This window comes from Sceloporus occidentalis, unplaced genomic scaffold, assembly GCF_023333645.1.
Source record: "Sceloporus occidentalis isolate IW3139 unplaced genomic scaffold, rSceOcc1.0.p SCAF_444, whole genome shotgun sequence".
NCBI lineage: Eukaryota > Metazoa > Chordata > Lepidosauria > Squamata > Phrynosomatidae > Sceloporus > Sceloporus occidentalis.
The window spans coordinates 247,399-262,619 of record NW_028317424.1 but is presented as its reverse complement, the minus strand read 5'-3'; the positions used below and the strand labels follow the sequence as shown (position 1 = coordinate 262,619).

Below are 15,221 nucleotides of genomic sequence, written 5' to 3'. Positions count from 1 at the left end.
AAAGCGTTTTGTTAATGTACGTCGGGTTCGCTTACCCCGGGGGTCAGGAAGAGATTGAGGTTTTTATGAAGAAGGATCTGATTTTGAGGATTCCCACGGCAGAAGTTTTGTAAAAATACATGCGCCAGGGTCATGATCTCATTCATTTTTTCGTCGGTCTGAAGGAATTAAACGGGGAGAAAATGAATGTTTCTGAGGTTCCACTGAGTTGTATTCAGGACCATCGGACCCTGATTTTTGGAAAATACCAACCTTTTCGTACGGGATCTGGAGCAGATCTAGAACCACGGAATGGGCCCCCATGTTCTTCAGGAGCCGCTGCTGCTGGTTCCGGCCTTTCTTGCTCTGAGAACAGAGTTTGCTCAGTCGGACCAAAATCTGCAACATTGTAAGGGTTAATTACCAAAAGAGCTTAATTGGTAACAATTCATTGCAATCTATTTGGCGGGGGTCTCCTTATAATAAAGACAAAAGGCTGGATTTTAGCGTTATCTGTAGCGGTTTAAAGTTCTCAGTGACATCATCAAAATGTTGATTTTTTTTTTATACTTATAAAAATACATATTTATACAGTTTTTTTTTTAAATATCTGTTAATCTTGCCCCTATAAATGCCCCGGGCACAGTACCTCTTTAACGATCTTGTAGTTATTTGCCTTGTTGCTGTCGATCTGGGGTTTCTTGCACCCGTCCTGCACCGGACCCAATATGTTGGATTCCTAAAGAAACAAAAATGACCATTTACTTATTTTTATGTATTAGCTGGTTTATTAAAACGTAACACATTGTCTTCACTTACGATAAGCCCCAGCATGAACCTTATTTATTCTATGACTGGTGCAGGACTCAACAAACAGGACGGCAGGCTTTTAGTGCTTTTTACTGCGCAAACAGTACTATGTAATACAAGCTACGGACCGTCTGCATTCTATAGGGGTCCCTTTATAGCGCAGGCTCCTGCTGGGACGGTGTTAGTATACATAACACGCTGTGTCTGGTATTACATTCAGCTCATCGTACCCGTCAGATAATATGAGGAGGAAAAAGGACTTTGGAAGTTTTTGCCATTTGCACATGTTCCCGGCACCTTGTTTAATCAGCTAATGGCTGCGATGCTCTGCGGCCGCAGGCGGATCACACACCTCATTAATTTGCTCCTTGCTGTCCTTGGCCTGGCCGTCACCCATCTCCTCGCTCTCGTAACTGTTGCTCTTTTCAACCCAAAGTTCAGATTTCTCGACCGTCAACCGTAATTGGTCCAGATCGGCTTTGATTTGCTTGTAATTGTCCACGTCCTGATTTGACACCAGCAGCTGGACCTGCGCACGTGGCGTTACAGTCAGGTTTATGTCTTTAATACAACATTCTAAATCTGTCTAAATGTGTAAAAAAATTTAATCGGAAGGACGGTGCGACAGGCAGGCGGCAGCGGGGAACGTCTAGACTCATCTGCCCCAACCCATCTCCTGATACCTCCAACACATGGCGGATACCCTTCAAACCGTCTCATACCCCTCAACCCATGACCGATACCCATCAAACCATGACCGATACCCCTCAAACCATGACCGATACCCCTCAAACCATGACCGATACCCCTCAACCCATGACCGATACCCCTCAACCCATGACCGATACCCCTCAAACCATGACCGATACCCCTCAAACCATGACCGATACCCATCAAACCATGACCGATACCCATCAAACCATGACCGATACCCCTCAAACCATGACCGATACCCCTCAAACCATGACCGATACCCCTCAAACCGTGACCGATACCCCTCAACCCATGACCGATACCCCTCAAACCATGACCGATACCCCTCAAACCATGACCGATACCCCTCAAACCGTGACCGATACCCCTCAAACCGTGACCGATACCCCTCAACCCATGACCGATACCCCTCAAACCGTGACCGATACCCCTCAAACCGTGACCGATACCCCTCAACCCATGACCGATACCCCTCAAACCATGACCGATACCCCTCAAACCATGACCGATACCCCTCAACCCGTGACCGATACCCCTCAAACCGTGACCGATACCCCTCAAACCGTGACCGATACCCCTCAACCCATGACCGATACCCCTCAAACCATGACCGATACCCCCCTCAACCCATGACCGATACCCCTCAAACCATGACCGATACCCCTCAAACCATGACCGATACCCCTCAAACCATGACCGATACCCCTCAAACCATGACCGATACCCCTCAACCCATGACCGATACCCCTCAAACCGTGACCGATACCCCTCAACCCATGACCGATACCCCTCAAACCATGACCGATACCCCTCAAACCATGACCGATACTCCTCAAACCATGACCGATACCCCTCAAACCATGACCGATACCCCTCAAACCATGACCGATACCCCTTAAACCATGACCGATACCCCTCAAACCATGTCTCATACCCCTCAACCCATGACATGATACCTCAAATCATCTCCTGAGGTCCCTCAACTGTGTCCTGATACCCCTAACCCAGGAGGCCTCTATAGTGGGGCCAGCCCTGTGCACTGCCTACAACCTCTAACCACGGCGGCACATCTTCTGCCTCCTACAGAGGTCTCGGTACAGATGTATAAAGAAGAGTCTCCATTTGGGGAGCGACAGGTTAATGACATCCCTGACCTGTTTGAAGGCCTGAAGAACCTCAGCTCTTTGACTGAAATGCTTGAAGAGGAGATGAAGGGCGCCCGACAGCAGCGGGGGGTAGTCGTGCATGATCAGGTGGATCAGAACCCGCAGGAAGGTCCGGCCGCCCTCGTCGTCCAGTTCCACCGGGTTCTTCTCTTTGCTGGGGGAAATAAGCCAACAAAAATAAAAACAGAAACTGAAAAAAAAATACATGAAGATCATCAAATACCCAGCAACTCACAACCCAAAGCCGTAGTTATAATATTTTTAGGAAAAAACACATAAAATACCAACTCTGGACAGTTCAGCCCGATTTCCCTATTGATCCAGAAGAGACAAAAAAGTTGAATTAAAGACATTACCAAATGACCTTTTAAAATCACCAATTTAAAAGAATCAGCCACAAATGGCTAGGATTCATCAACCCGCCCAGCCCATTGGCCAACGCCCTTGGTGAATCTCAAACATTCCCCGTAAAAGGGAAGTGGAGGGCTTCCATACCATCTTAGGTACTTGCCCCAACCAAGATGGAGGAGCTTTACTCTGGGTTCTGCTTTAATTTAATCTGGACCCCCAATGATGAATTTAGTTACATGGTAATGCTATCCCATTTTGGGCATTTTTTTTTGATAATTTCTGATTTTTGCACCCAACGCACCTTCCAGCAAACATGGTCTCGGCCTGCGCTGCAATTTCATCGATATCAGGAACAATGGCTACATGAAAAGGTATATAAAATGAACAATTATAAGTAAATCTGAAATATATATATATTAAATGAACAAATAATATAAATATGATATATATATAAAATTAACAATTAGGAAATAAATATGAAAGAAAGTTAAGAAATATAAAATAAATATGATATATATATATATATATTAAATGTACAAATATAAAATAAATATGATATATAAAATGAACAATTAGGAAATAAATATAAAAAAATATATAAATAATTAACAATTAGAAAATAAATCTGAAACAAAGTTAAGAAATATAAAATAAATATGAAATATATATAAACTGAGCAATTATGAAATACATATAAAATATATATAAAATGAACCATAAAATATGAAATATAAAATGAACAATTATGAAATAAATATGAAATGTATATATTAAATGTACAAATATAAAATTAATATGAAATGTATACTAAATGAACAAACAAATTCTAAATATATATTAAATGAAAAAATATAAAATAAATATGAAAAGAACAAAATACACCGTTATTATATATTTTTTCATTTCATTACTTTGTTTGGGTTGGGGTGACTAGCAACTGTAATTGGAAGAGCGGGTATTAAACTCTCAAGCTGTTAAGTACCTGGTAGGGTTGGGGTGTCAGGGGGTGACACTGTGGAGGTCTCAACGCTGGCTCCGTTGTCTCCGAATTCTTTCTTGTAAATGGACAGGAGGTAGGATATTCTGTAATCCAACCGCACGCTCAGTATGAACTGCAAGAAGAGGAGTACGTTAGCTGGAAAACGGGTTATCATCGCGCAGCGCTTTATGTGGAGCTTTCCAGGGGGCGTGTCTTAAGGAGACAAAATGGCTGCCACCGTGTGATAATATTTCAAATAAAAAACATATTAAGAATATCAAAAACACCCCCAACCTGCACATTAATCAGGAATCAATCACATTTTGTGTACCTGCAAAATCTCAATGATCTTCAGTTTGGTGTCCATCACGGTGATATCTTCACTGTCAGAGGGGCTGGATTGTTTGCTGGAGTGAAGACCCTGCTGAACTTCTGGGACCACCATGGGAAGGACAGAGCCCCTACTAAGGACCATCTGGGTCATCATCTCTCCCACCCCGTGGATGGTCCTCATCACATTATTGCCTAGAATTGAGACAAGAAATACCTCCTTTCGGTATTTGAGACGTTCCACATCCTCCACAGGAGTGGTGAGAGTTTTACACATAGTGCTGTATACGGTCGGTCGGGGACAAAAACCTGCTTTTATCTCATTTTCCCCAATAAACCCCCTTTATCTGCAGACCTGGAGCCGCCGTCAGTCATGTGATATTTTGGGTGACTTTACCGGTTCAAACACCACACTGAGCTGCTGCTTTATGGCAATGCTATTGACATCCGTTCCTCCATAGACTTTCATTAAGTCCAGCTGGGTGATTAAGACCGAGTAATTCTGTTGTTCCCCACAGGCAGTATGATAAGGAGTCGTGGGGGTTTAGTAGATCGGGGATCAGATAGCAGAGCGAGAATCATACAAACGGCTGATATGCAGCTGCCTGAAAACTTTATATTATGGGGGCAAAAACTACAACTGGGGGTTAAAAAGAAAACAGCAGAATATTTCTGAAAATGTATTTTAAATCTGATACTATTAACAAAAAATTGGTAGGAGATCCGCTTTAAGAATAAAAAAAGAATGTTTCTACCGTCTTTGACTTGGTGAGGATCTGGGTTGAGCGGTCCTTGTTCAAATATTCACTTTTAACACAATTGAGATGTCGTTTCTGCAATAATTTGACCGTTTTGAGTCTCTCTAGAGAGCTCCAGTAAAGTTTCTCTGTCTTTTAGCTGCGAGGCACAGGGTGTCAGACAGCGGCGCAGGTTAATGAGCGTCTGCCACGGTCCCTGTCTCCGGGCCGCCATTGTCTCGGCCGTCATTAACGCCCTCAGAATGAGCGCTGTAACTTTATCCGGAATATGAAACGCTCCGGTGAATTAGAGCCGACAGCTTCCCGAATACCCGGCTCGTTTCATGCGCTCCAGCCTCTTAATTAAAAGCCCGTTACAGCTGTCACTTTAGGGGATTTAACATTCGGATTCATTTTATTTTATTATTTTATTTTTTTAAGGGAGGAAGCGTTTTGAAATTAAAGATGTCTTTACTTTATTAATTTTTCCACTTTTAAACTATTGGAAAATAAAAATGCTGATGATATTCAGTTCTGGGAAGTTTTTATTAGAAGTTTACTTTTTTTATTGGAGAGAAAGTAAAAGAAACGTCTTCTCCGCGTTCCTGCCGATGGAAATCGATCCATTCAGCGGTTGTTGTCGGAAGGAGACGGGTCGCTTCTTATCATTATTACAGGGAGGGAGAATTTAGCAATAATATATTAATTTCACCGAAAAGAAACCTCGGACCTGCCGGCAGAACGGCCCCCGTCGGTAAAGAGTTTTTTTCTCACCTCCGTCCTGAAATTTGCTGAGTCTCTCCAGGTAGGAGGACATGGGGCTCTGGACGATATCCAGAATGGCCAGCAAGGTCCTGGTGAGACGGAGGAGTTCACTAAAACTGTAGAACCCGAAATAAGTGAGATTTCTGGCCAGATGAACAACCTGCGGAAAAAAACAGGAATTCTAAACAAATACAGAAAAATATACTTATTTCTGCAGAACGTCAGCTTATTCCGAGTCAGCACCCCGCACCCCCCCGGAGTCAGCACCCCGCACCCCCCCGGAGTCAGCACCCCGCACCTCCCCGGAGTCAGCACCCCGCACCTCCCGGAGTCAGCACCCCGCACCTCCCGGAGTCAGCACCCCGCACCTCCCGGAGTCAGCACCCCGCACCTCCCCGAGTCAGCACCCCGCACCTCCCCGGAGTCAGCACCCCGCACCTCCCAGAGTCAGCACCCCGCACCCCCCCGGAGTCAGCACCCCGCACCTCCCGGAGTCAGCACCCCGCACACCCCCGGAGTCAGCACCCCGCACCCCCCCGGAGTCAGCACCCCGCACCCCCCCGGAGTCAGCACCCCGCACCCCCCCGGAGTCAGCACCCCGCACCCCCCCGGAGTCAGCACCCTGCACCCCCCCGGAGTCAGCACCCCGCACCCCCCCGGAGTCAGCACCCCGCACCTCCCGGAGTCAGCACCCCGCACCCCCCCGGAGTCAGCACCCCGCACCCCCCCGGAGTCAGCACCCCGCACCCCCCCGGAGTCAGCACCCCGCATGCCGGACTCACCTCGAACGTCAGCTTGTTCTTCTCTTTATCCCCAAACGGGAACGGCTGGTTTACGACTTCTTTCAGATATTCCTCAACGAACTCCATGGTCAGGGCAAACTTCCTCTTCATTTCATCTCTGGAGGAGTCGGTGAAAGAATCATAACTGGAAAGAGAAGAAACAAAGTGAGTCCGGAACACGAGGTACTACCTCGCCACGCTCTATAATACCCAGAGCCGGTACTACCTCGCCACGCTCTATAATACCCAGAGCCGGTACTACCTCGCCACGCTCTATAATACCCAGAACCGGTACTACCTCGCCACGCTCTATAATACCCAGAACCGGTACTAACTCGCCACGCTCTATAATACCCAGAGCCGGTACTACCTCGCCACGCTCTATAATACCCAGAGCCGGTACTACCTCGCCACGCTCTATAATACCCAGAGCCGGTACTAACTCGCCACGCTCTATAATACCCAGAGCCGGTACTACCTCGCCACGCTCTATAATACCCAGAGCCGGTACTACCTCACCACGCTCTATAATACCCAGAACCGGTACTACCTCGCCACGCTCTATAATACCCAGAGCCGGTACTAACTCACCACGCTCTATAATACCCAGAGCTGGTACTAACTCACCACGCTCTATAATACCCAGAGCCGGTACTAACTCGCCACGCTCTATAATACCCAGAGCCGGTACTAACTCGCCACGCTCTATAATACCCAGAACCGGTACTACCTCGCCACGCTCTATAATACCCAGAACCGGTACTAACTCACCACGCTCTATAATACCCAGAGCCGGTACTAGCTCACCACGCTCTATAATACCCAGAGCCGGTACTAACTCGCCACGCTCTATAACGTCCAGAGCTTTGACTAAAATATCAATATTACCACCAGGGGGCAGCACCGGAAAGGGTCGGGTGGGGATTTCGGGGCATTACCCCAAACACCGCGCGACTCACTCATGGATGCTGATCCGCGTGGGAATCTCGGTCCACAGCCTGGCGTATTTCACGGGAACGACGGACTCCTGCGGGTCGCGGTCCACGTGAATGTGCAGCATGAGCCGGCAGAAGGAGGCGCGCAGGTCGTACGGGAGGCTCTCGTCCGACATGCAGCGCAGGATCAGGTCAACCGACAGCTGGGTGGAGATCTGGTCGATGGCGAGATACTGGCGGTCCAGACACATCCGGGCGAAGAGATTCAACTGATACCTTCAATGAGCCAACGGGACAAAAAGGGTTAATCCCCCAAACACAAGACGACGACCCTCTGGCACCCCAATAGTTAAAACTGGATTTTAAGAAGGATGCAGCAGATTGCACTAAAAACCCGTTATAACTTTTTATTAACTTTTTATATTTCTAACGTCTTTTATAATAAATATTCGAAATCTTTCATTCTTTACATTTTTCCTGCACAGAATGAAATGCGCAACAAAGACCTTCTCTGCTGGAAGTAGCGGCTTGGTAACTTCCACTTACAGGGCGATGCTGGTGAGCGCCGGTAACTTTGTTTTTGTGTTTATGAAAACGTAGAGAATTTGAATGAAAATTGCGTCTCCGCACCTGTAGTAAGTGAGGACCTCGAGGTCGGCTTTGGTTCCCTCCTTGGCTTCCTGCGCCAGGTGGCGGATGGCCTTCCCGTGCGGCTCTTTGTTGCTGTCGATCCAGTACAGCCAGACCTCCTCCTCGTCCACGTCTTCCGGAAGCACGTGGCAGTCCAGTATGTTATCCATCTGCATGGAAACCAGCCTGCAACGAGCGAGAGCGTCGGTGAGTGGGACTCCCAGCACTCACAGCCGGCGGGGGGGGGGGGGTTTGATGCCACAGCGGCCACCTACTTGGTCTGGATGAGGATGTCGGCGTTTCCGGGGCTCAGCATGAATTTGCAGATGAGCTCCTGAGTCACGGGGATGGCCGTGGTGTTGGACACGCACAGATCGGACAGATAGTCCAGAAACCTGACAATAAAGGTGGGGGGGGGGGGAAACGGAGGCATTGGGGGTCCCAAAAAATATATATGTACATGCAGCTATAAGGATGCTGTGTGACATCCCTGTGTGCATGCAGCTATAAGGATGCTGTGTGACATCCCTGTGTGCATGCAGCTGTAAGGATGATGTGTGACATCCCTGTGTGCATGCAGCTATAAGGATGCTGTGTGACATCCCTGTGTGCATGCAGCTGTAAGCATGCTGTGTGATATACCTGTGTGCATGCAGCTGTAAGGATGCTGTGTGACATACCTGTGTGCATGCAGCTGTAAGCATGCTGTGTGATATACCTGTGTGCATGCAGCTATAAGGATGCTGTGTGACATCCCTGTGTGTGTGCATGCAGCTGTAAGCATGCTGTGTGATATACCTGTGTGCATGCAGCTGTAAGGATGCTGTGTGACATACCTGTGTGCATGCAGTAAAGTGCGTACACAGCCCCCGCGGGGCGACTGACCTGGGCTCGCGGTTTCTTCTCAGTAAGTTGACGAAGGTCTCGATCTCCTTGGCCGTGATGTGCTTCTCCAGCAGCTTGCGGTTGTTGTGCAGCAGCGCCGTGATGGTGTCCTCGGCCAGAATGTCGTATCCGATCTGCGACTGCATGACGCAGAAGTGCTTGGCGATGTACTCCTGCGGAGGGAAGTGTCAGCGCTGAGATAAAGCTTCCGATCCCCCAGCGGGGTCCGGGGTCCGAGCGCCTCCCGCGGGTCACACGGGTCTCGGCTAACCCTTCGGGGCGCCAGAAGAAAGGCGGCCATTGTTCCCGGGAGAGAGCCGGTGAGCATGTGACCCAACGGGGCCAATTTAAGCACAAAAAGCGTCTTTTACCAGCCGCCTTAATCTGATTCTGGAGGAAAAACCTTTTATAAGCAAAAATAATTTCAAAGTTTGGGAAACAAAAATGTAGTTTATGTTTAATAGAAACTGAATGCAAATTTACAGAGGAGACGCCAATACGGAGGGCGAGAACGTTCTCGGCTCCTTCCAGGTTGGGGGCCACGGATTTGGGGGCCACGGGGGGGTCTCTCTTACCCCGCTGCGCGGTGCGTTGGTTTACATAGCTGCCAACTGACCTGGTTTTTCCTGTAGTCCTGCTGAGAGTGCCGTAGGACCCGGTAGCAGAGCCTCAGGATGTATTTGTAAGGAGCGTATCTCTGGTCCCCGAGGTCTTCGAGGCGCAGCATGGACCCCTCGCCTGCCTTGTCTTTAAACGGAGCTTTAAGGATTCCGAAGATCTAAGAAAAGCCGTGGGGGAAAAAAAGGGATAAAAAGGAACTTTTGGGCAAAGTGATGATTATGCATGAAATGTTCCCAATTACTAACGGATCTTACTGGAATCCCACCTGATCGCAGGCCGTAAATTATTCCCACTGCTATCAAAATCTGCCTTTGTGAATTTACACGTTTTAGGTTTTTCTTGTAAGGTTTTTGTTCCGAGCCGTCCGTGATGTAAGCGCCCTCGTTCTCAGCTCACCTGCGCCAGAATGTTCTGCTCCCGCATTAATTTTTGCCTTTCGCGGTTGGGTTTGGTGACCACGACCTCCAGCACCTCCTGCCCGTTATTGGGGACGCCGGCCACGAAAAATATCAGATCCTCCAGCAGCTTAGTCACAAACCTGGACATAAAAACTGAGGGTCTCAACGTGTCCGGCTTGGGGGGGAGAGAAGAGACGGGGAGAGAAGAGACAGGGAGAGAGATGGGGAGAAGAGAGAAGAGACGGGGAGAGAGAGACGGGGAGAGAAGAGACGGGGAGAGGAGAGATGGGGAGAGGAGAGATGGGGAGAGGAGAGATGGGGAGAGGAGAGAGAGATGGGGAGAGAAGAGATGGGGAGAGAAGAGACAGGGAGAGAGATGGGGAGAAGAGAGAAGAGATGGGGAGAGAAGAGATGGGGAGAGAAGAGATGGGGAGAGAAGAGATGGGGAGAGGAGAGATGGGGGGAGAGAGACGGGGAGAGGAGAGAGAGATGGGGAGAAAAGAGATGGAAGAGAGAGACATTTAAATACATAAAGGGGTTTAACAAAGGACGGGAGGGAATTTATTTCAAAGGAGGAGAAAATTACAACAAGAGACCAGAATCCAACGCTAGAGAGTCAGAGGCTTTTACTTTACTGAGAGGGTGGTGGGTATGTGGAACAGCCTCCCAGCAGAAGTGGTAGAGGGTAATACAGTGAGGGGATTAAACATGCATGGGATAGACATACGGCTCCTGAATCTAAGACGAGACCAACGACTGATTAAGGTTTGAGTCTTTAGAGCAGGAGAAACGGGCGACTAGACAGGGGCCGGATGGGGGCCGATCTGCCGGCGGGTTCTACATCAAATTTGTCCAAAAATAAAAAAAAAGATAAGTAATACAAACCGCCTCTCGTTTTGGGTGATGGTTCCGTATTCCAGTTTTTTCACCGTTGCGGCCAGGACTTTGTTGGCGTCGTTGGCAAAATCCAGGTCTCGGACCTCAGAGAGGGGGACGGAGATGATGGCAAAAGCCTCCTTGTCTTCTTTCGTTTGGCACGTCCCGATCTGGGAAGAGATTCGCCGGTCTTGGGGTTAGTTTTAGGGAACACAATCCTGCTCAGGTGCTGCAGAACCTCTTGGGAGGCAGGTAGCCCACGCCGGCCTCGAGGATTTGACATACGAGCCACGTTGAGGCCCTCACCTTTAGCATGACCGGCCTCTCCTCTTCCGTGTCTATGGGGATGCTGGTGCTGGTCACCCACGTGTTGGTGCACAGATGGCGCAGGCGGACGTACGAGTTCCTACGGTGAAAACATGCCTGTTTAAAGCTGCGGTTCCGCTGCTCTGCTGAATGTGGCCCTTTGTAACTAAGTGCAGCATTAGAAACGCCGCTCCCCGTCCCGCAGAGCGCCCCAAATCAAAAGGATTCTTTAATTATGTGAAATTTTGCTTCATTCATCATTTTTCTGGGATACCCCATTGTCATGTGACACCGAATCATGAAATATTGAAGAAAGTAAAGCCGTGCTACAGCTTGTGTCGGCGCTCCGTTACCTGGGCACCAGGCAGTCCGCTCTCTGCAGGGTGGTGGCATCCAGTTCGAAGAGCGAAGCGATGTCGTTGCCGTGGGGCACGGATACCAGCGTGAACATGATCCGCTCCCCGCTCTGCCACTTCTTCTTGGGGGCAGGAAGCTCTCCTTCTCTCTGAATCAGGAAAAACAGGTCAGGTTTAGGGTGGGGGCGACTGGTCGGCGGATGAGGCCACAACGTGACATTTCAGATACAATGCGAGGCAAACGATACGGACAGCGGGACTCTGCCACATTTACCCTGCGAGGGGGCAGAGAATACAGATACCCGAGAACTAACTTCATTTATTAAATTTCACTCCTTCAGTCGTTGGACTCATCTTAGATTCTATCCCATGCGTGTTTAACTCTGCTGGGAGGATGTGCCATTTATCTACCACCCTCTCAGTAAAGTAAATCTTCCGTTCCATCTCAGCCTCTGACTCTCTAGTGTTGGATTCCGGTCTCTTGTTGTAATTTTTCTCCTCCTTTGAAATAAATTCCCTCCCGTCCTTTATTAACCCCTTTATGTATTTGAATGTCTCTCTCCCATCCCCTCTCTCTCTTCTCTCCCCCGTTTCTCTCCCACTCCTCTCTCTTATCTCTCCTTGTCTCTCTCTCCCATTCCCTCTCTATCTCTCCCCGTCTCTTTCTCCTATCCCCTCTCTTTCTTCCATTCCCCGGTTTCTCTCCCATGCCCTCTTTTTCTTATCTCCACCCTTTCCCTCCCATCCCCTCTCTCTCTCTCTCTCCCCGTCCCCCATCTTTCTCTCCCACCCCTCTCTCTCTCTTCTCTCCCCCTCTCCCATCCCCGTCTCCCATCCTGTCTCTATCTCTCCCCGTCTCTCTCTCACCCATCCCCTCTCTTACTTCTCTCTCCTATCCCCTCTCTTTCTTCTCTCCCCCATTTCTCTCCCATCTCCTCTCTCTTCTCTCCCCCAAGCCGGACATATTGGGATCCCTCAGTCTGTCCTGATGGTTGTTATTCTGCGCCCCGTTTTAGCCGCCTCCTCTGGACTCTCTAATAATTATTTTCTCATCATTGGATGACATCACGCGCTCCGTACACTAGAGAAAGTGACACGTTACGCGCACAGAGCGGGATCCCCACTGATAACCGAGCAGCGATTTTTGGGGTAATTAGAGGTATTAGTGGGATTTGGCGACTTTCTGCGGGGGCGTCGGGAAGCCGCCTGCTTCATAACACCTTCCCCGGTGAGTGAGTCACGGCCATTTTTAGCAGAGACATCACGCTGCATCTCCATGCGCAGCCAACGCCGCCCGCCAAGACACGGCGGATGGGCTTCCCGAGCTCATTCACGCAGCGACTGCACAATTACAAATTATTGTCAGCATCTGGAATGCGCGCGCATGGAGTTTCCCCCGGCGACTTAACCCCTGACGCTCCTCGGCCCCACCATGCAGCGCTGGCCGTCTGGGGGGGCTCCGAGATACACAGGCAGGGCATTAACTCTTTAGTGTCCATTCTCCGGGCAAGTGTGCTTTATTAGCTAAAAGGCAGACACAAAGCGAGGGGGGGGGGCGACTTAGTAATCGGAAACACTATTTAAATACCCCCACGGCGTCTTTTTAAAACTTTAAAGCTTTACGAGCCGGGTCGAGGCTTTTCTGGCCTCTGCCCCGATCCGTATTATAAATTCTGAGATGGCTCTTGGTTTAAATCTCTTCCCTGGTGGCCGCGCATGCTGGGCTCATTTCCACATCTTTCTGCGGATCCATCACATAGATACAAACAAAAGCAGCCTGGCTGAGAAGGGTTAAATTGGGTGCCAAAACATAGATTGAGTGCCTCACATGCTATAGAGGGGCAGAGGGGATTCAGGGGGTGGCAAGGAGGGTAATTGCCCCTGAGGCTGCTCTGATTTAAGCATTTGGGGTTATTGTCTGAAGCGTTTTTTTTGCGTTCCAAATGTATCCACCAGCATAACAGGGGCTTAAGGCAGCACTTACATTCTGACTGGATCCTCACTGTGTTCCTTCTATTGGTTTTCTAAGCATTTCCTTTCTGTCGATGTGTTTTGCACAGGACTGACCCATTGCGTGCCGTGGAGAAAAACATTCCACGAAAATATGGAGGTGATTTTAACCTTCTCTTTGACATGGCTTGTGAAAATTAGTGCTACATACCCCTGGCACTTCAAGAGTTAAAAGACAATGCAACATCCTGGAATTTCATATTAATGGAGAAAACCAAAATGACCTAATTACTGAGATATACAGATAAATGCCACTAAGACTCCTCCCCTGAATAGCAGCACTATATCTCAGCAGCTTGTAACTCCACCCCTAAGAAGCAACAGTATAGCTCCATGGATAGTGACTCCACCCCTGAGGAGCGGCAGCATATCTCTGCAGCCCTGGTGCGACCAATCACTACACAGGAGAGTCAGGGTGTAATGTTACAGGTGAAGTTCTGCCCTCAGCCAATACAGTAGGTGGATAGAAGGATCCCAGATCTACAGTGCTGGGGAAACAACACAGGGGCCAGTGATTTATACACAATGAGAAAATGAGCCATTTTACTATTAAATAATCGAATTCCCAGGAACAGGACGATCAGTCCGACTCACCGTGGGTTTGCATTCATTAACATCCCGATAGTCTGGATTGATCTGAAACAAAAACAGTTCATTTTACTTCTCCCTTTTAACCATTAACCCCCCAAAACTCACAAATTTGAAAGAGATGAGAGGGGTATAAGAGAGAGAGAGACAGAGGGAAGGGGTATAAGTGAGAGAGGGAATGGGGGAGAGAGAGGGAGGGAGGGAGGGATAGAGAGAGGGAAGGGGTATAAGTGAGAGAGGGAATGGGGGAGAGAGAGGGAGGGATAGAGAGAGGGAAGGGGTATAAGTGAGAGAGGGAATGGGGGAGAGAGAGGGAGGGACAGAGAGAGGGAAGGGGTGGGGGAGAGAGAGGGAGGGACAGAGAGAGGGAAGGGGTGTAAGAGAGAAGGAGAGAACTTTCTTCTGAGACGATGAACGGCTTCAAACTTCTGGAACAGAAGCAAACAGCGCCCCCAATCTGCCGTGGCGGGGAGGTGTACTGCACCCCGAGTTCTATGAGCTTCTAAAGCACAATTCCGGAAACTTTGGAAACAACTCAGAAGCAGCGAGACGCGGTGATGGCCACGTTTTAATCCCGTTGAGGAGGGTCTCCTGCCCCCAACATCCACCTGCAGACTACATCACAAAAATCCACAGAAATTCCCCAAAAACAATATAAAGCGCAACATTCGCTATCAGCCCGCGGATGCAGTAACATTAACCATGACTGGAACCATGACTGTTCCTGCGTGGGCTCCTTGCCACCGGGCCACTTCCACTAAGCGAGTGTCAGCGTGGCTGCTGTCTCCGGGGCTGCGGCTATGAATGGGGGGCTGATAACATCACAATGAGAAGCGAGACTCATTGTGTAACTTATCTCGACGACCGCACAATGGGGAGGCGAGTGTGAAATCCAGCGCCTTTCCTTCCAGCCTGCGGCCGCCGTCACGCAGAAAATCACACGATCATCACGCGATCATCACGCAATCATCACGCAATCTCAGTTTAAATCAAAGCTCAGAAA

The 15,221-nt window shown here is 48.9% G+C and overlaps 1 protein-coding gene across 1 annotated transcript in view; it reads right to left on the bottom strand.

Annotated features, from left to right (window-relative positions):
- LOC149271941 (inositol 1,4,5-trisphosphate-gated calcium channel ITPR2-like) overlaps positions 1-15,221 on the bottom strand; it is a 69,828-nt gene that overhangs the window by 33,217 nt on the left and 21,390 nt on the right. Inside the window, exons 10-29 of the mRNA XM_089506983.1 lie at positions 14,225-14,266; positions 11,618-11,769; positions 11,265-11,364; positions 10,968-11,128; positions 10,081-10,222; positions 9,680-9,841; positions 9,064-9,236; positions 8,454-8,573; positions 8,179-8,364; positions 7,573-7,824; positions 6,614-6,758; positions 5,841-5,991; positions 4,331-4,524; positions 4,003-4,132; positions 3,322-3,379; positions 2,658-2,823; positions 1,142-1,318; positions 629-718; positions 253-378; positions 36-158 (exon numbers count right to left, since the gene is read on the bottom strand). Coding sequence (XP_089363109.1) covers positions 36-158; positions 253-378; positions 629-718; positions 1,142-1,318; positions 2,658-2,823; positions 3,322-3,379; positions 4,003-4,132; positions 4,331-4,524; positions 5,841-5,991; positions 6,614-6,758; positions 7,573-7,824; positions 8,179-8,364; positions 8,454-8,573; positions 9,064-9,236; positions 9,680-9,841; positions 10,081-10,222; positions 10,968-11,128; positions 11,265-11,364; positions 11,618-11,769; positions 14,225-14,266 — 2,850 coding nt within the window. The remainder of the gene's footprint in view (positions 1-35; positions 159-252; positions 379-628; positions 719-1,141; positions 1,319-2,657; positions 2,824-3,321; positions 3,380-4,002; positions 4,133-4,330; positions 4,525-5,840; positions 5,992-6,613; positions 6,759-7,572; positions 7,825-8,178; positions 8,365-8,453; positions 8,574-9,063; positions 9,237-9,679; positions 9,842-10,080; positions 10,223-10,967; positions 11,129-11,264; positions 11,365-11,617; positions 11,770-14,224; positions 14,267-15,221) is intronic.